Consider the following 26392-nt stretch of genomic DNA (forward strand, 5'->3'; position numbering starts at 1 on the left):
CTTACTAAGTATCTTTCAGAAGCACTCACAAGACCTTAGGGTAAGTTATGATTGAAAGGGCAAGTTATGATTGAAAATCATCAGTGATAAGGATTATAGGTTAAGCTATTTCCACCTCCCAAAGAACTTCCAGTTTTCATCTTCAAAACCTGTACTTTGTCAAACAGTCTCCCACCAAAGAATGGAAAAAGCCAGTGTTCCTACTTATTAGAAGCAATTAAAGTGACTGGAGCTTTTATCCTCACAATTGTTTTTGCACGAGCAAATTTTGGAGTCCAATTAGTTTTCAGATTTTAATTTGGAGTCCTTCTGTAACACAATCAACATATAGGCTGTCACCTCAACAGCATGGAAAATGTCAGGTCCTCAGTCCAACTGGAAACCTGTCTTTCTTTTGAGGAATGTTTTACATCTGCATAAGCTAATAGAAAAGACTGAAGCAAACTTTAAAGAGTACAGTAAATTAATAACCCATGAGCAGCAGTTAAATTCACCATATATTCTGGAGCACATACCAAGAAAACTTCCAATGTAAGTGCACTGCATATGATGTAGGAACAGAAAATATGGCCAAAAAAAAAAGTCATGCAACCGTAGAAACATATTTACAGCTACAGACCATATCTATGCTTACCTGCAATGGGTGGACCAACTGTCATAGGTATTGACATGAGTCCTAGTAGAAATCCTATGGCCTGGGAGACATCCTGAGCCCCAACAAGCTCAAAGGCAATAGGAGCCATAATGCAAATGAAGCACCCATCAAACAGGCCCATGAAGAGACAGACAGCAATGAGACCTCCAAAGACATGGCACAGTGGAATCATCATAGACATCAACCCAATAAAGAAGAATGAGGCCACCTAAACATGACCAAGGATAAAATACAAAACCATGTTGCATCAAATCAGCAAAGATAAAGGGAACAGATGAGCTTTCTTGCATTTGTAGTGAATTAAATTGTCTGTCTGCATTTACTTTAAAATAAATATAAGCAGTCTCCATGGAATACCACCATCAGAAGTTACATACCAAGATAAACCAGACGCATGTAACTGTCATGCCATGCAATCAAAGAAATTCCACTACTCATTTCACAAGTTTTCAAAATGCATTTGTAATCAACTTATGATTGATTATGTAAGGTCATTTCTCACGCACCAACATTTTTTGAAAAGTTACTCTCTACTCTTTTCACAAATGAAAGCCACAAAAATACTGAAAGTTTAATATAGCTAAAACACTATAATTAGACTCCTCACTGTTGTAATTTAAGTAAAAATATCAGTATTATGAGTGATTACTTCAGGGTGCTTGTATTCAACAAAGGTGGTATTTGAAAGTCTCATTTCAATTCTTCCACATAAAGGCATCTTGCTGTATTCCTGTAGGCATGCATACTTACAAAGATTTTCTATTATAATCTTAGATTAAGATTATTATTTGTTTGATATAAATTAAAGGAATAAAACTCTTATCTTTCAGGAAGATGAAGCAGAATTAAATAGAAAATAAAAAAGGTAAGAGTTTTGCTTGTGCACCATCCATATGTCAGCATAGGAATCCAATGTCCCACGTGACTGCACAAACACATTTTCCAAACAAGATATATGCATTATGCATAGATCACTTGTAGACCATTAAAAAAAACAAGGTCACTTAAAAACTACTAGACATCACAATTTTTTGACGGGTAAGTGACATCAAATAAATTACTTCATTAGGAAAAGCCTTTAAGCAGACAGCTAGAAGAAACTTAATTTTCAGGACAGCAAAACAATTCTTTTAAGTAACGTACTTTATTTAGCATACTAAAGAAAAACTGTTGTGAAGCATCTGAGGTATGGTACAGAAATAGAAACACTGAAGAACTGGACTCATTACAGGAACTTAAGGATAGATGTGAAGAAATTCTCAGTTCTGTGTATTCTGATACAGAAAATACAAATATTATTTGAGATTAGTTTATATCTAAGTAGTAATGTGGTTATCTGTAGACAAACTCTAAACAAGATATTGTTGACCTGATTCTTTGTATTATCTATCATATTATGGTAAAAAGCAGCAATAAAACCAGAATCACTAAACTTTGTATCCAGAAGAGACAGAATGCATCATTCTGTTAAAGACAGAATTTATAAAGCAAAATCCAGCAAAACAGGTCCTTGAGAAAGAATGCAGAAACAGAAAGATGAAGGTTGAACTTGCTGGGTAGAACTCTTATAAATTGTTCAATTATGAGACAGTAAAGTTCTAAGAGGAAAGAGGTTTCATTTGCATTAGTCAAAATTAATTCTTAAATAATTTTTGCATGAGATAAGACAATAGTATGAACTGTTGGACAATCCAGAATAATACTCGAGATGAATATTCACTTTCCCTCAAAAATGCTGATTTGAAACAGGAGAGCTGAAGATGCTGGGGCATGACTTAGCAAAAGTGAATGTGTTTTTCAGGCTTGAAACTAGGTGAAACCAACAGTACTCAGAAGCATCCTAGTTCATGCCCTAAACAGAATTCCATAGTTTTCAGTTCTAGCTATTCAAGGAAAAGAATAAAAAAGCTTGTAGTTTTACTGTAAGTTTGGTATTTGTGTTTTGTAAATCATGTGTAACATCTCAGTGCTACCTTTTCCCTTTTTATCTTAATATTGACATTTCCTGAAAGTGTAACAACAGGTATTAAATCAATGCAAATGAATGAGATAGATTCCCTGATGATAAAGACTGGGACTGTAACTTTATGTAACTATGGCAACAAATACTCCATCTTCAGAAAGATGGTTCTTTCCTAAGAATTTGTTTTCAATAACGTAGTACAGATAATAGCCATTAGATGTCTCCCTTGTTATTCATTTTAAAACAACAAAACCAAGAACACCCAGTGGTTGGTAACATGCAAGTTATTAACTAAAGCTTTTCCAAAAATCTACACTAACACTGCTACTTTCTCAAAAAAAAAATATCGTTTATAAGTGTGGAGGGAAAAAGTGTATATCCTCCTTCATCCCCAAGCTTCAGTGTTTCTGGAAGCTGTGACTCTTTCTGCAAGTAACCCTCTTCATTCAGCAAAATCTCCTCAACTAAGCACCTCTTATATTCCCATGGCTTTACCAGTATGCACTATGCACAGAACATATTTGACACCAAATTATCACCTATCAAAGATCAAGAAAAGAGATCCAAAATCCTTAATGGAAGAACATATGAAAAAATTAATTTTTCTGCAACCATTATGAAATCACGGGATAAAACAAGGAAAGCAGAATCTAGAGAATCCTCAAAGGTTTTCTCACTCACATGCTAGTGATCAGTAATTTCTTTCATTCCCAGCTGAAAACAGCCAGCAGGTAGTAGGTATGTTTCCTTAGCATCAAAAAGAGAAAAAATATCAGAAATTCATTAACTTTGCACCAAAGGCTCCTCGTATCAAAACCCATACATCGAGTTTCCTAGAGTTCTGAAATTTCTAAAATTTGAATCTCCAATCAGTTAATTCTGCTTACTTAATAGTACCTGCAACCAAAGCCTTCAGAGTATTGTTTGTATATTCCTTCAGAACAGTGTGAAGACATACCTGTAAATAAACTTTTTTTGCACCAGGAATATAATCTGCAACTCTGCCAAAAATCAATCTGCCAACTCCTGAAGTAATGCCCAGACACAGTAGAAGCACTTCTTCTGGCACGCTGTCACCAAATCTGTCTTTTACATGCTTCATCTGTTTTAAAAAGAAGGTTGAGAAAATGAACTAGCTTTAGAATTAAAAGGAAAACAAACCTTAGAAAACTTCAGTTAAATAGGAGTAATCTGTGAATTTCAGACTTATAAATATGGCTACAAATGGTCAACTAACTTACTCTGCTATTACAAATTTTAGAATAAGTTTTGCACCAGCTTATCAGTATTAAGTGCAATACAATAAAAACAATCTGAAACATGTTGTTGCTTTAGTCACAATTAAGGAACTGAATTCAAGAAAACAACAAGGCTGCATCTAATACCAAGAAAACTGAAGAGAACCTAGGAGTGTTCTCCCCAACCACACTTAATTTACTAGTCATAGATTTAACATAATGCAGAATCCACAAGGACTGTGTAGAACTGGTTGCTTCACTGGCTAGGGCATGCTCTCAGGTCTGAAGGTACTGAATGATCAATGAGTATCACCACAGTACTGTGCATTAAGACAAGAGATACAGGCTACCAAACTTCTAACATAGCTCAGGGCAGCAGCAAGAAGCAGAGGAGCAGAGAGTTGGAGGCCAGGCAGTGCAAGTAGGAGGGGCCCTACAGACTGCCTCATCCTGACATCCATGATCACCATGACATCCAGGGGCAAGGAGGAAGAGGAGCAGGAACCACCTGCAGTGCCAAACACAACAGCTGAGTACTTCCAGAAGAGGGTGCAGCTACAGCAGCAGTGAACAGGGCAAACTGGAAGAACGATTTATTAGCCACTTCAACCTAAAGAACTAAAGCAACTCACCGACAGTCCTGACAGTAGATCAACTACAATGTGATGAACTACCAGTATCAGTAATTCTAACCTTTCAAGTCATGTTAAAAAAAAAAAAAAAAAAAGACTGGCTTGATAGATTTGGATTTTTTGTATTCTGTCTGGTTCCACAGGGTTTTTTTGTTTGTGGGTATTTTTAGATCAACCACAAAGACTAGAAGTTATCCATAAGAAAAGACTTTTTTGCACAGTCGCTTTTTGAAACACACTTGGTAATACCAAATATGCCAAAGTGGGCATTAGAAGACGTAGAAATCATTTACGATGAGCGATTTATGAGCGATTTCTGCGCTCATAACTAGATCTGAAAAAGAAACTATAAAGACTCAGCTGTGACAAAGCAAACAGAAGAAACTGATTTTAAGGAAAGATGTAGTAAAAACATTTGAGAGACAAGGTGACCACAGGCTGACAGACCTGGATAGCAAAAGCTGCACACCAATTTTTGTTACTAATTCTGATTATGTGATATCACTTCAAACTAGAGAACCCTTATTCTCCTATCTATAAAATGGAAAAGTTCAGTTTTAGTAGATACTTCTAGAGCAAAATAGTCAAGATTCTCTCTTGGCTAGAGTGTTAATATACAAGAGAGCCTTTTTTTCCAACATAAACAGGATTTGCTGAGTGATGGTGACTTTCTTAAGTATAAAATCAGTTGGGTCTTGTTTATATGTCACAGAAAGTCTATAAAATCTAATATTAATTTGTCCAATATAATTGATTTTGTCAGAAAGGAAATAAAAAATGAGGGTTAGTGGTTTTGTTTTGTTTTTTAAAGAGTAACTTCTAGCTTCAATCGAAAACAGATGCTTGGCTCTTTCTATTTTTGAAGTGGTTTGGGTTTTTTTTTTTTCTTGGCTTTAAGACACATTTGGGAACAGAATTTGATGAAATTTTTCTTCTGGAATGATACTTAAACATAAAAAGATAAGTTGTTCTATTCATTCCCTTTCTGTCAAAGGTGAGAAGAGGAAAAGCTGATAGTTTTCCCACCCCTACCTTTATGTGCCTGTCAACACCTGCTGGCCCAGCCAGTGAGAGAAGCCAAGGTATTTTCTGCCATTCTTGTCAACTGTTCCACTTCATGTTTCTGCAGCCTCTAGCTTGTTTAATTAGCAGACCCGATTCATCCACTCCCCCAAGGCTTTTCAAGAGATAAGATAAAGCTCTACATCTAGATAACTATTAGCCCTGCATCTGCAACTGAGTAACTGGATTTCTCAAGCAGCATTCAAGGGTGAAATCCTCTTAGATCAATGAGGGAAAATTCTGGATTCAGTCAACTCCTTAAGTAGGAAAATAACCACTACTCATCTCTTATCTTCAAATACCTAAATTAGTATTTATTTTTTAGCTTTCGCTCCTCTTAAGCACGTCATAACCTTAAAGAGAGTTTCCAACTAGATGTAAGGAGAAATTTTTTCCCCAGGAGGGCAGTAGGCAGTGGCACAGGCTGCCCAGAGAGGTTGTTCGGTCTCCTTCCTTAGAGTTTTTCCAGACCCAAGTGCACAAAGCCCCGAGCAACCTGGTCTGATCTCAGAGCTGACCCTCTGATCCTTAGCAGCATATTCAATCTTCAGTGACATAGTCACTAAGCAAGCTGTAAGTAACTGCAGTATTATTAACTGAATATCTGAAAATACAGCAATTCTCGATTAATTCAGTCCTGTAAGTGCTAACTCATTATAGACTTAGAGACATTTCTTGTAACTATAGGTCAAATACATTTATTCATTTATGAAGTAGCTTAAACGAAATTCATATTTTCACAGATGTTTAACTGATAGAACTACTCAAAAATCCCATGATGGGCAATTACTTGTGAACTTTCTCAGGAACATTCTCATGCATTAACGCTCTTATCACTGCAGAACTATACAAGCCATAATTATATGACTTTTTAGGCATTATCTACATCAGTCAAATGGGGACCCAGGCACACAGCAGACACATCAAAGGCCAAAGCATTTCCCTGTGGGTTTTGCCTGTTCTCAGTAATACAGCTAGCTCTTCACTCTCATTAGAACTGTGTGCATGCTGAATTGCAGGTCTGATTTTTCCAAACATAGAAAAAGCCTGTAATTTTGCCCAAGCCAACCAGTACAAGATTTTCCAGACTAGCATGGCTTCTTCACTATTGTTATCTTTGTACAATGCAATTTTCCAAATTAAGACATAAACAGTGGACAATATAACTGAATGTATCCCTGGCACCAGCATTTTACCATATACCCTTGCTCTCTATTATCAGGGTAATGCATACAAACAGAGACCTTGTTTTCCAAATTCTCATTACTGTTAGGATGAGACTAGAAGAAATATTAGGTACTTAGTAGTGGCTGGAATGCTTTCAGATATAGTGCCTTACCTAACCTCTCTCCATCCAACCAAGACACAGATTTTGCCAAGAACTTCCATTCAATGCACACACATTTCAGGTATATTCACACACTGAACCAAAGACAGAGAGAGCAATCTGAGTATAGCACCAGTTCCTTTTTCCAAACACAAAGTACCTGAATCTGAAAGAAGTGGTAATGAACTAGTAAGAAATAATTCTTTCTCTGTCAACTGCTTTCCTCATGTGTATATTCCATTTTGGGAATTCCCAATGAAGTAAAGCTTTAGTAGGCTAAATGCAATGCAATCTTTCTCACTGAAAGAGATGGCCAACAGCAATATATAACCTAGAAAAGTTTGAGCACATAAACCCCACTATTTTCTTTAAATCCTGATGCAAGTCCTGATGTCTGACACTATCCTTACACTGGTTCTGAATGAAAAAAGGAAACATTTACAGAGTACTGCTGGTACCATTTATGAATTGGAGATACTATTCCTAACTGCTCCAAATTAACAGTTTTCTGAAAGCACTGAGGGAGGTTCTTTTGGTTTTGATTTTTCTTTCCCAGACAGGAAAAGAAAAAGGATAGCCTACACAAACTTTTCATTCTTCATGCTTTCCAGAAATGCATGAATTCTATAGAAATCCAAGCAAAACTGTGCTTCCTTGAAACGCAAAGTGGTGAGCCATGCCTGTAAGTAACAAAGATAAAGCTTTGCATGTGCTGTCAGATGAGTCTAAAACATAACCTTACAGGCAAAAAATATGATCAGAGACTGAATTGATCACAGGACTCAGGGTATGGAATCTGCCCTGAGGTATAAACACTTGTAGTATCCAGAACTGCTTTAATAACAATGTTATTTCAGTACTAATTGGCCCTCCTAGCCATGCAATATTTTTAAATCCAGACACCCAAAATAATTCTGGACTTGTATGATATATGAGACTTCGCCATCAATCTAGGCTTGGTGATACCTCCATAATCTATTGATTTGATTATTACTACTGTGGCCTTCAAAAAACCATGCAGTATTATTAGACGACATGATGGCCTTGTGATTCCATCACTCAGATTCCCGCCCCCCCAAGCTGCAAGTGCAAAAGAGGCAAAAGACAAAAAGAAACTAAGTGCATGTCCAAGTAAGGGTATTAGCAACTGATGGGACACTAATGGAGTGGGTATATGTAGAAAAATTATACTGGTGCTCATCTTCAAGACTACAATTAGATCTTCAAAGTTTCAGAAAACTAGGAGCTTAAGTTTATTTCACACACATCTCCTGAGATAAGGACAGCCTTACTGATGATGTACAGATCTTTCTGTACTGTTAGTGCCATCACAGAGTACTGCTGGTTCCATTTGTAAATTGGAGAGGGTTGGTCTCTTCTCCCAAGTGACTAGTGACAGGACAAGAGGAAATGGCCTCAAGTTGCGCCAGGGGAGGTTCAGGCTGGATATTAGGAAAAATTTCTTTCCTGAGAGAGTGGTGAAACACTGGAACAAGCTGCCCAGGGAATTGGTGGAGTCACCATCACTGGAGGTGTTCAAGGAACATGTGGACGTGGCATTGTGGGACATGGTTTAATGGGCATGGTGGTGTTGGGTTGATGGTTGGACCTGATGATCTTACAGGTCTTTTCCAACTGTAGTGATTCTGTGATCACCCAGCAGCCTTCCTTCAATGAACAAGTCAATCACATGCCAGAACAAGCCAACTCCTTCAAAGGGCTAGAGAAAAATATTAACTGTTGCTTTGATAAAGATATATCAAGGAGATTTTCAATGGGAACAGAGCAGGCAGCTGAAAGCAAGTCTGAGACATTAATTAGTTAATTAGGGTAAAAATAAAAAGGAACATGGGAAAGACAGGAGTCACAGAGGCTGATGGGCACTTCAGCTGCGGAGAGAGATATGCTTGTGCTTCCCAGTGTAATGTTTTGTTGCAGAGACACACACCTCCAGTGAAGAGGTGTCATTGGGATTAGCCCCATTTTAGAGGTGGGAAGATTGAGGCATAGGAAATGAGGAGAACTGCCCGTGGTTAGGCAGCGTTAGCTGGACGCAGATCTTTCCAAGCCCTCCTTTTTAATCCTCTGCCTTAGCTGCAATAATATCTTGGGATTTTCAAGGCTCTGGGGGCTGTCAGTGAGGCATGATTGTGCTGGCAGTGGCAGGTGTTTCTGTATTGCATCTTCTGTACACGAAGACAGACTTTTCTCTGTCAGCCTCTGGGGCAGGGGTGGGTTCCTAACATGTGTGCTCAACCACCTGTACAGGGTCCTTGATTTTGCTAGGGGCTCTGCTGTCAAATAATTAAGCATTTATTCTTTTAAACATGAAATAAGTATTCGGATTAATTTAACATTAAATAAATGCTTAATTCCCCTCATCAGCGGACTTTGGCTGTGCTAGAACTAGAGATCTAAATGGCTGCAAGTTGCGTCAGGGGAGGTTTAGACTGGATATTAGGAAAAAATTCTTCCCTGGAAGGGTTGTCAGGCACTGGAACAGGCTGCCCAGGGAGGTGGTTGAGTGACCATCCCTGGAGGTATTTAAAAGACGTGTGGATGAGGTGCTTCAGGACATGGTTTAGTGGTGGACTTAGCAGGGTTAAGTTTACAGTTGGAAATGATGATCTTAAAGGTCTTTTCCAGCCTAAACGGTTCTATGATTCTAAGAACTTTGCAGTGAACTGTCCTGGAAGATTGAAAGTTTCAGGTTGTGCTGAAAAACAAAGCATAAAGTAACTCTGGTCAAATCATTCTTTATTCTCTAACATAAGGACTCACCACAAAAATAGGGTGTAGGGAGTGGCAGGTGCAGGGAATCAGAGAAAGAAACAGAACTGTATGATACTAGGCACTGGGAAGATCACTTAATGCAAATACATTCCTGGTCCAAACTCCAAAGAAACTTTTACTTATGAGCCAAAAACTAGCAAACAAAGCAGCAGCTCCTGACTCCTGAACATCTACTGAAACAACATTCTTCATGTTAAGAGACATGAAACAGCATTACTAATACCTAATGCAGATCCATTTTTAAGGGAGTGCCATTATCCTGAGATAGATACAGTAGCATTTTTTAGAAATTAAGTGTCTTCACATGACAATATGCATATATACATCTTGAAGATAATTCCTGTTTACATACTTGCCAGAACAGTGATACTTTCTCTATCTCTGGTCAATGTAATCTACGTAATGAACAAGGAAAGAATTAAAGAAAGAAGGCAATTATTACATGGCAATCAGGAAATTTTCTATTATTCCACTAAGCAAAGCAGATTAAACAGAATAATCTATACAGCATGAAGACTCAGAACATGTATAATCTGAATTTCTGAAGTAAAACTGAACATAACAGTTAACAGGTTAACTGTTAAGCCTATTTAACATAAAAAAGGTTAAGAATTCAGATTAGATTAAGAAAAACTCAGGTTGACAATTACATAGTTAAAATAATTTGTTTGGTTTTTCCCCCCAAAATAGCTAGTCCTGAAGAAGTTTGCCCTAAATAATAAAAATAAAATCTGAGAGCTGTTATCTTTAAGAGCATGTGGAGGATGAGTATGATCCCAGAGATCAAAATAAGCAACCAATAGCAGAAAACTTAAACTGGAGAAACCAAGACAATGGTTGTTAACCAATAAACAGTTTTCTACTTAGACTTACAAATGCTAATCAATTTTAAAGCAATTAAACAAGTTCTCAGTTCTTGAGAGAGTGAATGCCAACTGGTAGGCCTGAAAGATATTCATGGAATAGCACAAGAAAGCATGCTGGGTACTGAGAAAAGCCTAAAGCATGGGGGACAACCCCTACACTGCAGCACAAGACAGTCCATGACTTCTGCTCTTTCCCTCTTCCACTCCACTTCATCTCAGGATATTTTCAGGTCCCACCCTCCGTTAGTAGCTCCTGGAGGTGCCAAGACAGACTGGATGCCACCGGAGCCACAAAAGACATCATAAAGAAATGGGCACAAAGATACTGGTGGATTGGTGTGGCTTGGGCAGCAGCAGCAACACAGGTAAGGTACACGTATCTGGGGAAGCTCACCATGACTGAGAACAAGGATGAGTAATAAAGCCAGGAATATGTAAGAACTGAAGCATTACATACACATGAAGACTGAGAGTTAAATTGTCAAATAACTTACACTTTGTAAGCATTTTTTAAATTGATTCCCATTTGTGACTACAATCCACAACTTAGAGTCTTAGTTCTATCCATCCCTTGTGGCCCTAAAGCAGTGCTTCCTGGGCCTATCTTACTCTCAAAACTCAGCTAGCCACTGTGTCCAAAATTAGCTACTATCAGCAAGTCCTAGAGAGTTACAGGTCAATCACATTAACTTGAATTTCCAGAATAACAGCAGAAAAGAAAACAAAAACAGAACTTTTCATAAACATCTAAGAGGTAACATCATAAGCTAAGGATCAACATAGATTTGTGAGAAAACAACCAACCCTTATTTTTCTCTAATACATGATAGGTAGCAAACGTTGACAACAGAGGGAAGGACAGATGAAACAAATCTTGACCTTCTCCAGCATTTTGAAATTCAGTCAGATGTAACAATTCTTATGAGCCAGTTTGGAATACATTACTTAAATGGAACAACTGTAAAGATGGCTGTTCAAATGTTTGGAAAAAACTGTTTTTAATTGGTGATTCACTGCAAAATTGAATATGCTAAAGAAGGCTCCATAAAAACCTGCCCAAATCTACTGCTATTTAACATTTTTATTAATGATATGGACAGTGAAATAGAAAATATACTTATTAAATTTGCAGATTACATCAAATGTGGGTATTGCAGGCACTATAAAGAAAAAGACTGGAATTCAAAATCCTCTTGGTAACCTGGCATTTCAGTCAATAGTGCAAAATAATTGATTAGTTTCCGTAAAAACATTATGAGGTAAATAATATTCAAAAAACACAACATGAGGTGAAAATCAGATGCATGAATATAAGATGGAAGAATAATCTGGCAACAGCGCTTTAGAAAGGGAACTGAAGGTTTAGCAGATTAAACTTCAGCATGTCATCATATTGCAAAAGTAATAGAATATATCAATTCATGACACAATGTGACCTTCACATACTGCTCAGTACCAGTAAGGCTTCAGCTGAATTATTATGTCCTATTTTGGTCATTACTAATTATTAAAGACATGGACCATGTGTACAGAATTCAAAAGAAAGATCTGGCAATAAGCAGAAATTTGATAAGCATGACTTATGAGAAAAGATTAAGAAAAGAAATATTTAAAAAGGTCCTTTACCAAAGTAAGCCTGTACTCAAAAAACTGGGTAAGTCGGGTAAAGTACTGGGATACATCCAGTCTTATTTTCTATGATTCCTGAAGTGATTTGATGGATGTCTTAGTATAGTCACAAATACTTATTTATTGAGCGTTATAACTTGAAAACTTTTTTTTTAGCTCTAGCTTGGTAAAGCTCTCTTTGATTTAAAGTAAACTTGTGACTGAAAGAAAGCAATTTCCTGACATCACCACTTAAATTTTAGAAGCATAATGTAAGTAATTCTTTTCAAATCATTGTGGCATTTACTAATGTGATAAAGTGTTATCAGGTTACAACTTATGTAATTAAAACTGAGCATATGATATGCTATGATTTAGAAATTATGGAATATCAAAACAATGGATTAAGATATCCTGAGCAAATACCCAAAGTAAGAAGAAAATACTTCACTAACCACTGATGATTAACACATTGTATGCACTGGACTTACTAAAAAACACTTTAGCTAATCGTTCTAAACACAATTTAAGATGTATTCTCAAAGCAACTAATAGAAGTAAAGCAACTAAAACCTAATATAGCGAGTTCATCCTCTTTATAATATTAAATTAAAAGCTTATAGTACGGATTAATTTTATTTAGCATACTTAAATAAAATTTTAATACAAGTCTGCTGCTACACATCCAGTTTAGTTTTCCTCAACTTTAAAAAAAATACAGCTGTTGTACTATTCTGTCTAGTGATGATAACACCTTGGCCTTGACTTCCAGACAAATAAGGTCAAACTTCATGAGCCTAGCTTAAAAAATAAAAATAATGAAAGAATACTGAGAAGAGGAATATAACAACATATGCTACTTGTCCAGAAATAAGTGCAAAGGTATGCTAATGGAAGTGTTTTTTTTTAACTAAGAACTGTTAGTAGTTTAGTTACTTCAGTTAAATACCTAATTTCCTTCCTTATTTTGCCTAAATTAGATATTGCTGGAAGTATTACATAATTTTATAGAAAGCATATATTTAGCTTTTGATAATTCAGTTCAAAGCTGAAGGTAAGCTTACAGTTGACTATATCGGAGCACAAGTGAGACTAACTGTGTATTAACCAATTAAATGAAGTAGTAAGTGGAAAAAGGGAAGTGCTAACACCATTATAATACAACAAGACCTTTATTAGAATATTGTGTTAGCTACAGCATTTACATGTCACAAAAGGATGTCTGCCTTAGCCAGCTAGTCTTCCTAACCAATATAAAAAAAAAGATTATTTGAGAGGCAATTCAGAAACCTGACCCTGATGCTCCAAATTGCTCTCTGGAGAAGCTTCTTATTCTTTAGACCATAAGGACTAGTCAGTCAAACCAAAGGTCTTCAAGCCAAGTGAGCCTGAGTATCCCTTCAGCTTGAAAAACGTTTTGAAAGACAGCTACAAGACTGATTCAAGGTCTCTGGAATCTGCTATACTGAAAAACTTATCAGGAGAGAGCTCATGTTCTGTAACTACTCAGACAAGAAGATGACAAAGGCAAAAAGAAACACTGGAACCTGGGCTAAGATCAGAATGAAAATAAGTGTTTATTTGCATCAGTGAAAGTAATTAGCCAGGAACAACAAGCTTTTACAAAAGGATGGGTTTCCATTTTACCAAATAATGCTGTTACCTCAAGTAAATTTTTCAACTTACCAGTAGAATTACTAATAAGATTACCAGACAAGATTGTATGACTCATTTGTGTGAAAAGAAAGCAGCTTATTACAGTAGCCCCTTCTAAAATTTACAAACATAAAGACTGTATTTCTTACCTATCTTGAAGAACAACACAATAAGCAACTAACTTGGAGTCAACTGGTTATTAAAATAGGGATTATTTCATCTACCCACATGTTACAACACTACTGTCATCTCCTAAGAGAGTTTAACTTCCTTATTCCACAACAGAATTTGTGCTACTTTCATCAAGTCTCTCAGGACTAAACTCCTTAAACCATAGGACTTAGGTAAATAAAATCAAAACACAGATTCTCAAACCTTTATTCAGCTGCCACATAAATCTGAAGGCATCCCTAACACTTTGATATTAGAGATCTACTTGTGAACATGGTCATAATCACCTCAGCTTTCACAGAGCTGGGTGAAGAGCCGGTCTCATTCTACTGGGAAACAGAAGAAAGCTCTCACAGGAGTATCAATTCTAGATGTAAGTCCCAAGTACACTGCCAAATATCTACCAGATCAGGGCCCAGAGAAATTGAATCAGGTAGTCATTTTTATTTAAAACACAAAGATTATAATGATAGTCTCCCCCCCGCCCCTTATACAGAGATATAGCCCTTACTCAGGATACAGACATTTATGTTCAGTTTTCTTTCCTGCCTGGAGCAATCCAAAGCCACTTCTCTCTTCTCCTAGGAAATATTCTGCTCAGTAGCAATGACAAATTTTAACTCAGTCATCAGAAAATAACATGAAAAATAGCTCACAGCTTGATAATTACTGGCAATCAAATGGAAAGAGCTAGGTTCCAGGATTTCCTCAAAGGAAAATTCAAAATACGTGGAAAGAAATTCACAACTCTGAACAGGATTTAAGAAGCAAAGAAGGTTTTCTATGCAGGTCTTCCTGGAGCTGAAACTGGACACAAAAACTGGTCTGCATGAGTAAAGAGAGGTTCTTCACTTAATTTTGATTATTAGTTTTCTTTACCCTGTATCAGGATAGCAGGAAAAAATGTCAACTGTGATCTCTTGTGGAGCCTGAAGAGTTTAGTTCAGGTCAAGATGCTTCAAGCATCCAAAAGACACGATGCTGAATTTACCATTAAAATAGCATTTAAAAAAAAAAGACAAACAAAAAAACCTTTACAATTTAATCTGACTTCAAACTATATGCTCTGTTTGCTATTAGAATAGCTTGTATTATGCAAGAGTACATTAACTAGTGTGCTGTTAGAGACTGATACAAAGGAAATCACAATGTAACTCAGACCTTTCAATGTGCTAGTATTGCATAGACCTGAGGAAGACTGCTTTGCTCTTACCCTTCAACATCATCTTATTGTTTGTACCTGAGTATACCTGCTACCTAAAATATTTTTTTGTAAATATTTTTTTACTTCTAAAAAAACAGAAAATATTTGTTTCATTCTTTTCAGTTTCTATTCTTTCTGTACTTATGATTTTTATTCTTCTCCGGTACTTATTTGGAAAACATAGTTTAAACATGCTTTTATAACAAGTAGGAAATAATTTATTTCTTTTCCCACCACCCCCCCCCCATGTCAAAAGTGGACAATCTAGCCAAGAATAAATACTGCCAGATCAATATTGAGAAATACTGGGAAAGAAATGGGTGCACAGGATAATTACAGAAGTGGATAAAGGGGGAAAATTTCACTAACCTGGGCAGTCAAACTGCAGCAGATGTTGAGATCTGAAGGGAGATAAATGCAAAGATTAGAAAGGCAAGTAAAGCATGGGGAGCCACTGAAGACTTGGGGTCTCAGAGATACCTGCTTAATAATTTCATTGGACCTTTACAAAACCAGTGCCTTGTTAGTCTTCCATTGGAGACCGAAATATGGTAGATTAAGTGGATGAGAAATGTAATAGTGCTAAAATTGACAGCTGTAGCTACAGGTTTAACTTTTTTAGATTATCTACAGTATAGAGAAATATCTGTTTGACACACAGTTATCTGTTAGTACTGGACATAATTTAAAAAATACTATCCTATCATTACAAAACAGACTAACATCAGATTCTGGGAAATAAAAGATATAGTAGAATTCAGACAAATAACTGATGTAGGAGATCTGAAAAAATGAACAGGTTTCTTGCCCATAAAAGCAAGTGAATGTAGTGATGGAGACTGATTTTTTTCCAATTTGAGTGAAAAAATCCAGACATACCAATTAGATATTAAACAAACATTTTAAAACTAGCAAATTTATGTCATAATACAAGTGGTTCAAAAAACACTGTACTTACCTTACAAGAACTGAATTTCTTCAAGATGTGCTATGCGTATGCACTTTACTGTGGATATGCATGTGTTTTATATGTTTAAGTTTAGAGATTTTTGTTTACTAGAGTCTATATAGTATACATCATACTTTTCAACACACTTTGCGCTCAGACATAAAGGACAGCATTTGTATCTGTGCTTCTATTTGTCTCCACTGTGGAATCCAGGGGCACAGGATTTAAAGGGAGGAGAGAGGTGCAGGATTAGGACTGTGCACACAGAGTGCACAACCTGAAGAACTTCACTTATTGCAAGGTATGTAATTCTTTTCTACTATGGCTCCTTGAGCAGATGCATGTCCCACTGCAGAGAATACAAAGCAACTGCCACCATCTATGTGGAAATGACCACTCTTGCAAGGACAGCAACCAAAACACTGGTTTCTCAAATGAGGAGTCAGTCTAGAGATGTTACACCTGACAATATTTAGGGAACACAACATCAGTAGGCAGGGCTTGAAGAGTTACAAAAATACTTGTAAGCAATATTATGGATGACTAGGGACTTGCTGGGCAGAACGTCAACTACCGCAGTGAGATTCATCCTGACTATCCTATGGCTTGTCCAGATATAGCAGCTCAGATCTGCTTGGAGAATCTTAGGTGGTTTCTATACCCTTCATATTTTCCAGTATAATTCTTCCTAATGACCCAAAGCTTTTGCTCGGGGAGTGTGCAGTTTACAAGTGGAAAATGCCTATTTTTCTGAATGGGCAGAATAGAGAGACTGTTCTGTCCTGAATAAATAAGGTCTTTCAAAAACTGAGTATATGGAAGTGAATACAGTTTTCAAAGTACATAGTAAGAATTTCAAATAAAGTCTCCTAGAAAAACTGTGGGTACAGAAGATCTCATGAGAGCTTGGCTCTTCATTTCTTCAAGTTGATTGCACAGGAAGACAGTTCTTATTGGCACATGTTCTAGGGGGCAAAGGTTCAAACACTGAATGTGCTCAGCAGAATCTGCTCTCTTATTAAGAAAAACAAGGCACATTACCAATACAGAGTGAGAAATGGGTAGTGACAAGTCAAAATAGCTGGCTGATAAAGAGCAGAGCTGAAGGACAAGTCATCCTCGTTCAATTTAAGAAGGCAGTCCAAGGTGATAAAACAGTTGTAGAATAGTTAAATAACATGAAGGCAAGGACCTTGTACGACAGAGGGGAAAGGGTGGAATCAAATCTGGCAACAAAAATCCGCGTATCAGCAAGTCCTCCTGTTCACTATGTTGTTTCTAAAGTGAAAAAAAAAAGATTACTTTTCTTGGCTAAAGAACAGGAACAAAATGGATATTCCAGCAAAAGATAGTAAGTATAGACCAGTAGACAGCGCTATCTTTTTGTCCGAGGATAGACTATGTGGGCATAGCACTAGACCCCGCAACTTCAAAGTAACAAACATAGAAGATCTGGAGACAGACTAAGCCACACAGAGGACAGACTAATGTTTATCTAAGCTGTCTGATTTTGTGATGCAGCTTAGAAAATTAGTTTGTTTACATGCATTAAAAAGTTCTTATGACTAACAAAGTACTTTACAAAGATTCCAACCATCTCCATGCCCCTTCCCAGGAATAAAAACATGTGTCTTGTTAGGATGGTGAAGATTTTGAACACAGTTTAGCTTCCATCTGAGAAGCAGACTGCCTAAATGATCTACCCTTTATGTGCCCGTCATCTGTTCTGATGAGATGTATCTGAAATACATCGCTTTAAAGCTTCCCTGTACAGCAGAAGGACCATGACCTTTCCCTCTGATAACAACTGCAGTATTGCCCATAGCTATCTTTAAGCACAGAGATTGTCTAGAGAACAGATTCATGAGTTCTGAAAGACAGTTTACATTGAGGGCACTGTACCTGTTGCTAAAACCAGTGAGGTTCCCCCAGTGAACTAGTTGCCCTGGATGTCAGAAGGAGGTTCCTCACAGACACTTACTAAACTCTTCTAGAATTTCAAGAAGGCAGAAGCATATATATAAGAAAATACCTGCCTGTGGAACAGGCCAGCCTTCAACAGCCCATATGTGATCACAGATCTAGTCTGGCATGTGGCACAATGTACATTTTCACTGTTGTGTTTTGATCTGCAAGCCTGAACAGGCTCTAGAACTTACTGCAAGAGAGGTATGCCCTCGCAAACATGGAAACCAGAGAGGCCACCCATAACCTTCATTATGCCAAGGGAAAAGGTTTGTCTTCCAAGAGTTTAAAAACCCTATTGAGCTTTTTGAGCAGGTCTCTAAATATTTCAACACTAAATATTTTCTGTAGAGAAGATCTGTCTGTATTAGTCAGCTACCTCAAAGACCTGGGGTTAAAATCCTCAAAGCTGTCAATAATTCAAATTACAAGGGTTCTGGTATTGTTAATGGTTTTGACCTAACACAAGCTAAGGAACTTAACACATGTGGTAATGTAATGGAAATGTTGAATTCTGAAAGTTAAGACATAAGAACTAGTCTCTCAATTACATTTAGCTTCAGTTTGCAGATGAACAGGTTTACCCAAACCTATTCTTTTTTTGAGACAAAAGTGAGTAATTTCTTATTTCCCAGGAAACTTCCTATTGTAAAAGATATCATTGGAAGGACAGCTGAAAGATCACAGGAGGTAATGAACAGGAAACAAACTGAACTGGAAAGATTATCCAGATGAAAGAAAGCCCAAGATGACTAGCCATGCTGGGTAATGCTGACTCAAATGCTCAAAATGGTCCAAGTGGTCTCCAAAGGATAACACAGCAAGGCACTCAATCTGTCACAGCTGTTTGTGGACTGAGCTAAGCAGGGGATTACTGGCCTGGTAAGAATGCTTGTCATCACTAGCACTTCTTCCCAGCCATTCCTAAGGTCAAGAAAAGGAGAAGGCAGCTAAACTGATTACCTTCATGCAACATGTAATACTGTGGGAAGCAAGGAATCTCTGAATTCTTCCAAACATTGTGTATTCCTGGTTTTCATAGAGCAAAGCACAGCACCTCAGAGGATGTATATACTATGGTATATTTTTATTTCCCAGTGAAAAACAGCTACAACAGCGTCCACTGCTGCCAGCCAGACTTATTTACAGGCTAAACCTTCACTTCATTGTTACAAAGTTTCCCCAAGGATCTGAAAAGGCAGCTTAGCAGCGGAGCCAGCAAATCTCGTATTTTCAAATAAGATGCCAGCAGAGCCTGAGAGTCTGCACCTATCAATAGTCCTGGGGCTGCTGTATCTTTTTGCAATACATTTTAGCTGGCCAGCTGATGGGAAGCCTCTTTGTTTTTCATTGCAAGATGCATTTTCTTTTCCAATACAGTTAATTAAAGTCTTATAGCAGAGTCCAAGGTGATGCTTGGTTTCTCAGTGGCAGTTTCTAGAATCTGAGGCAGTATCTACCTATTTTTTTCCAAGCATTAAGTCTGCAGTCTCACTTCCCTGTTCCTTGGAGGTCCAGCTGAACCTATTCCTGGCACATGCAGATTCAGAGAAACAATGAGACACTGAATCTTCAGTATCTATCTATGGAAGAGAACAAATCAGGTATTTAAATCTGGCTCCCAAGACAGATTCTCCCAAGGAAGTTGTTGGAAAAAATGACAAGAGACACACCATTTTTTCATATCTTAAACATGAAGCACGCAGACACAGAACACATGCACTCCACATAGCTACTGCTAACCAAAAATCTCTACATATGCAAGTATGGAATCATGGAATATGAATGTAGGTAAGCATCAAAAGGAAAATTCAGATTTACACAATAAATGAAGAAATAGGCAGCAAAGGAAGGTGAGAAATATTGAAATCTATTTTTCCTGAGCTATTCTGAAGTTTTAAGAATACAGGCAGTGTTATGGTATCTTTCACATTGCTTATCTATTAATGGGTAGCTTTGTATACAAGCCTATAAAAATATTTAAACAATAAGCCTAATTTTCAAATAGATTTGGCCATTCTTTAAGAGTATGTATTTTCTTTATATAAAAGATTTAGACTTAGAAAGGTAAACTTTATCAATACACATTTTTATTGCATTGTCTACCATTCAGGTTTTTTTAAAAGTAAAACATGTAATAAATATTTGCACTATTTTGTTCAACTATACAGTTGTTCAATTCAGTTTTTCATCTTGCAAGGTGTCAAACACTATAAATAAGACAGGACTTATCATTACCAAGAGGCGTTTAATAAAAGTAACTCCTAAACCAAACCATGTCTTTATTTGAAACTGAATTAATGGAGATACTGTAAATATCCCAAAACAAATTACTACAGGACTGAAACATTGCATGGGAAGTGTTATGATGATATTCACAGTCCTACCAGTATTCCTCATAGTGACTGAATATTGCTATATCAAAACACAACACAATACTGGGCCACTTTTTTGGTAAATGTGTCATAATTAATATAGTCCTAAACCTCATACTGAACCTTAGTAGTGACCTTAGTCACTGCTTTGAAAAGAATAAGCAGTGACAACATCCATTTTAAGTAGCATTTCTTTTCTCCCTGCTAAATAAAGCACAAAAAGCAACAGTGTATCTTTTAAACTACCTAACGTGATCTTATGTCAAATTTTAACAGAATTGACGCAAAAAGCTCATAAGAATTAAGGATGTATGATCCTGATTCAGTAGATACTTTTTTTTAAAGGTAAGACAACAACACTAAATGCCTAACATTAGACTGTGAACAGAAGTTCTCTGTTTAGTAGCAAAAGCAGCACAGGACAAGAAGTGGCACAGAGACTAGGTATTTCTTTCTTTCAAATATACTTAATCATTTCCTTGTGAGATAGTCCTTATTAATGCAAAACACTAAATTGTTTTTAATCTAACAGATTTCTGTTGTGGACTCACAATTTAAACCTGAATGGACGAAACTAGTTTTTTTTATTTGGCTATTTGCCTATTTTAGAAAGACATCAAAAGAAAAAAAAAAACAAACTCTCAATTACTGCAGTTTAGACTGGATTTAAAATTGAGAGGAATAACCATTTGATTTAGTAATCCTATGAATTATCAATCAGTTTGCTATTCAATTTGAATTAATGCTAAAAGTATATAAGAAAATTAAATCAAAACCTATTTATAGTATTTCTCCCAACTCAATTCCCCAAAAACACACGGAATAGAACACCTACTAATGGAATTTGACACCAATTAAACTGGTATAAAAGCTCTCCCTTTTTGGTTTTCCCCTGCAAAAGCCAAAAGGAATATGATGCCTATTTCGCATGCAGCTGATATCTACCAGTCAGGGACTGGTAATTCTTGCCAGCTCCTTGATATGAATCCTATCTAGCATACCATATAATTAATTTGATGATTTGTTTAATTTTAGTTAGAGCCTAGTTTACTAGCAGGTTGCTTCCTCTGGTTTTCTATTCTATTATTCCAAAGCCCAAAATGAGCTTTTATTTCTTTTTTACTTCAAGTTTCATAACATACATTGTCCTTTCCAATATGCTTCAGAAAACACAAGAGGGACAAACAGAAGTCAGGGCTGGCCTCAGAAGCATTCAGAGACCATGCCTGGGACCTTACGGTCTCCTCCGCTGCGCGAAGTTGGCAGACAGCAGCTGGTGTGCACTGACTGGAGCACACCGAGCCTGCAACCCCCAGTTACCATGGACCCAAGTGGTGACAACCAACCACCCTAACCAGTAGGGCCTGTGGCACCTGTGTTTCATCACATAGTCAAGAGCACCCAACACCACAGCAGAAACTGCCTTTCCAGGTGGGAAAAATGGGACTTGATAAGTACAGGAACCAAATCTGAAGGCTAAGGGTGAGTTGTGGGCTTGAGGCTCCATGTATAGGTGTGTTTTCTTAGGGCACTTGCAAGCAGCATCCCATTCTAGCAGTCTAGCTGTTGCCAGCCATCCCTAACAAGGAAAATTTCAAGAGTGTTAGCATAATGAAAGCTGTAACTTGTCCAAGTATCATACCCCTTTTCCAGTATTGCTACTATTTTAAAAATGCAGTAAACAATGGAACAATAGTAGCTTTCATTTTCAAAAGCTAAAGAAAGTAATCTCTTGTTTGGTAGATGTACCAGCAAAAAGGGTTTTTTTGCGTATAGCCTTTGACTTATCTGGAATTATGTACTTTTATGTACTTCTGGAAGTACATAAAAATGTGTTTTTTATCAAAAGCAGACAAAACTAGGATAAAGTCCAGAGCTATCTACTGGAGTTCAAGTATCTGTGTTGAAGGGCAGAATCCATGCTGTTCCTTCATAAACACTGGTCTATTCACTTTCTCAAATACAGATCCACAGAGACTTTAAAGGGTTTAAATAGTCCCCCCAGCATACATCATTGCCCACCAGCAATTAATGCTATGTTTCTTCACTTACTCACATTTCCATAAAAATAAATACCTCTTTCAATTAAAAGATTTCCCTTTCTTTTTGAAAGTATTAGATTTAAGTTAGAGGGATGAGTGTTTGCTTCGTTCTAAAAGCAGAGCTAAATTCTTGAATGAATTTAGGTTTATGTAGAAATAATTAAAGAAATGGTGGGTTTAGCTGCGAGAACACTTCATTCTTTAAGCCCCAAGCAGCAAGTTTATTGCTAGTCCTGTGACTGCATCCTCCAATCCAGTAATTCGAACACCTGCTTTCTGTCACAAAAGATTTCTGCTACTGAGGATACATCCGTCCTTGGTAAATCACATACAAAATAATTATAAAATAATCTTAAATATATAACCTGCAGCTATTAAACTCTTTTCATCCTGATCACTTATCCAAGACTGAAGGTTAGAAAAATCTTATACATTCTCAAAGTGGAAATACTGTTATTTATGAAATTCAAGTTTTAATTTTCCATTTCAATATCAGTAAAGCTAGGGATTATTTTAGTAAACTATTTGTAGGTCAAGATTTCTGAAAGATTAGTGAGCACTTACATAGTACTTAATGGACCATATACATAAGCAAACAGAAATCTGACATTGAAGGTACCTACATAGTTTCTTAATCAGTCTAAATAAACACATGAAATTATATTCCAATTCAGACTGTTTCTTACCATCCCTATCATACTCACTGATCAAAGTTTGGTTTGGGCTTTAAATATTTCGGAGCATGGTCAAGAGTCCTCGGTACATAACACAAGTGAAGTAGTACCCCAATCCTCCATGGATTCTTTGCATATATTGAAAAGTACCTAAATTAGATTTTTGGATAGAAATCTGACTCATAAATAATCAGATGTTTTAAAAGATTAAAGAAAAAAATAAAGGTATTTTCCATTTAATAATGCTATCCGCAAAGCCAAGAATGAAAGCTAAGCTTCTTGTTTATAACAGTTTTATTTTAAATTAGTGGGAGCTTACAATACATTGTTTAAGAAGATTTTTCTCTCTGGTTTACAGAAGGACCAGAGAATTATACAGTAAAATTGAGTATTTAGAGACAAATAAATTAAAACAAAAGCTTGTGGGTTTCAGGAGGGGGTTCTGATAATAAAAAAAAAACTTTTCAGTGAAGAGTTCGTAAGAGCTGGTGAAGCTTCCCCTCAAAGTGGCATACAAAGCAAACTACCAGTGAAGATTTTATGTTATAAGTAGTTAAGCTTCATGGTTCCTCTGAATCTCTGAGCAAAAAAGTGCTGGGATTTAAATCTCTTACTATAATTTTGAGGTAATCTTTGAAATATTAGATTCTAAACTGTACTTTGGAATAGTTTTATAGTGTTATCAAACAACATATTAGAAACAGCCTTGATCAAGTTGTTTTCATGTACTGGAGATGTATTTTGCAATCAGAATTTGCACCGATCTGATATGGGGGGGGAAAAAAGCACTCAACAGGAGTGAGAGCACACTATAAAAAGAAAAATTATATTATATAAAAGATAGAAAGAGTTTTGTCCTCTAACAAGTCAACCAGCAGCTTTAGTCCAATCTAGAAACAAGAAGCATTCGTACAAGATTTTCGTAAAAAATTACAAGCTTTTTGTTAAATAAATGTATTTTAGAGGTTCTATGTGACTGCTTGTATAGCCTTGTTCTTCAGTCCTCTACAAGTGTTAACAACCATTTACGACCTATCCAATAGCTTTCTCTACAACACTTCCCTTCTACTCCTCTGAACACCATTTTATTTCAAAAAATCTCTACAAAACTTACGGGGAAATAGCATAAGGTCTTACAATAGCCTAGTCATCTGATTGTCTAGTCCTTTGAAATATTCTATAACACTTAGAATTAGACTAAGGTCTACATGACTGAAAACTAAGTAACAAGAACTAGCCATGAATAAAAGTCAGTTTATGGCTGCTCAAAAACAAACCAGCCGCCACCCTAAGGTAATTTTTAAAATAAATATCTGATGCAGAGTCAGTAATCTAACCAATGTATTACCAGAAAGCAGTGACACCACTTGCTATATTGCATACAAACCCACGGGCTTTTAAAAGAGTTGAAGTTTTTGGACAGAATTCAAAGACATTTATTATCATGAATCTTACTGTTCTATCATGGATGAATAATAAATATTAACATGATCCTTCTGTTTTCATAGTGGGTACTAGTTCTACTAGTCCACGCTTTTAATCAAATACTCTTGAATATGAGGATGTGTAATGCTCTAAAGAGAGCATCCCATTGCAGGTTGTGGGCTTTTTTTCCTTTCCTTTTTAAGCCTTTTGGTTTGCACCGCTTCAGTTTAGACAGCACCACCAGGAAGCTGTTCAGAAATAATTCACTATTTAAGTAGTGCAATGAATGCCAGTCAGATACTTTTTATGTAATACGTCTCTGCAGTTGCATCAAAATTTTTTAGATTATCAGTGTACTACAGAAAAAAAATTCTGCTAGGGAAACAAATTAACTTTTTCGCACATGTATAAGAAACAGCTTCCCCATCATAAGAAGCTAGAGCTCTATCAGTTACTGTAGACAGCAATAAAAACCAGCTGAACTGGCAGCTAGAAGCACCAGGTAACAGGATCACTTACATTAGTGCTATATAGTGGTAAACAACAAAGCTGAAGTTTGAGAGACAGAAAAATCCAAGTATTTTGCTTTTAATAAACCTGGAGAATGGTCAATATACTCTAAAAATCTACATTTTAACAGACATACCTCAATTTAAAGAAACAAAAACTAGAAGTTTTACCTGTTTTCTGTTATTTACTCCTTCCACTATTACTCTGAAACACACAAGTATCATTGGCAATGTATGCAGCTGAGTACCAAAATAAAGAATTCTCTTCAGAATAGTACAGAATACTTTTCAAATGTATCTTTTCAGGGTTAAAGTATTTTAAACCTTAGATTAATAACAAAGAACTAAAATTTTAACTGGCTCAACTAATAGTTCTGATTAGAGCCCTGGAATCTCTTAATCACAGACAACATCAAAAATAATTTCATGTTTCTCCCCAACACAAATTATACTTTACATATTGCTTCCTATCACCAATCATTTTTTTAGTCCATAACACAAAGGAAAATAGCTGTAGTTTTAAATACACCATATGTAGGAAGAAACATGCACTTACCAAGTGAACATAAGGCACAAAGTATCCAAAAAGCGCAGCTGGGATCCCAAAAGCCCAGATTCGGTAACTGAGAACTTTGAAAACGGAGAAATTGCAAATCTTTTTATCAGGAGGAAATCTGAACTTTCCCTTCTTTACTCCCTCCTTGTCTTTGACGTTGGAAACAAGAGGTTTGTATGTAAAGCCAGCCAGGAACAGAATAAACATAAGGATGCACAGGACCCGCAAAGTGTTGTATAGGCCAACAGAATCAATCAAAACTCTCAAGAGGAAGGGTAGTGACACAGTGAACAAGCTGCTGCCTGCAGTGACAATGCCATTCACTAGTCCAAGGCGTTTCTTGAAATAGTGCCCGAGGATGACCAAGGATGGCTGGTACGCAAATGAGCAGCCACAGGCAAATAAGACTCCGTAAGTGAAATATAGAGGTTCAATGGTGCTATATCAAAAGAAAAAAAGAAAAAAGAAAAAATCATTAGTGTTTTGTACAACGCTATGCTCACATTCACCTACCATATGCAACACAGTTTTTCAATGAATTGACATATTTACAGAAGTGAGTTAAGACTTTGTATGTACTTATAAGTTGAAGTAAGTTGAGATATACTGTATCAGCATATTTCACCAATTATTTTATTTTCTTCCACTGAATATTTCATAGAATTCACTGAACAGGTAAAAAAGCAAAACTATATTTAAGTATAATTACACCAAACAGTCTG

At 36.5% G+C, this 26392-nt stretch overlaps 1 protein-coding gene across 1 annotated transcript in view; it reads right to left on the reverse strand.

Moving 5' to 3' along the window:
• SLC16A10 (solute carrier family 16 member 10) overlaps nucleotides 1-26392 on the reverse strand; it is an 82109-nt gene that overhangs the window by 6019 nt on the left and 49698 nt on the right. The window contains exons 3-5 of the mRNA XM_059835255.1: nucleotides 25671-26109; nucleotides 3577-3720; nucleotides 635-863 (exon numbers count right to left, since the gene is read on the reverse strand). Of these exons, the coding sequence (XP_059691238.1) occupies nucleotides 635-863; nucleotides 3577-3720; nucleotides 25671-26109 (812 nt within the window). The remainder of the gene's footprint in view (nucleotides 1-634; nucleotides 864-3576; nucleotides 3721-25670; nucleotides 26110-26392) is intronic.

The sequence above is a fragment of the Gavia stellata genome, chromosome 2 (genome assembly GCF_030936135.1).
Source record: "Gavia stellata isolate bGavSte3 chromosome 2, bGavSte3.hap2, whole genome shotgun sequence".
Taxonomy (NCBI): domain Eukaryota; kingdom Metazoa; phylum Chordata; class Aves; order Gaviiformes; family Gaviidae; genus Gavia; species Gavia stellata.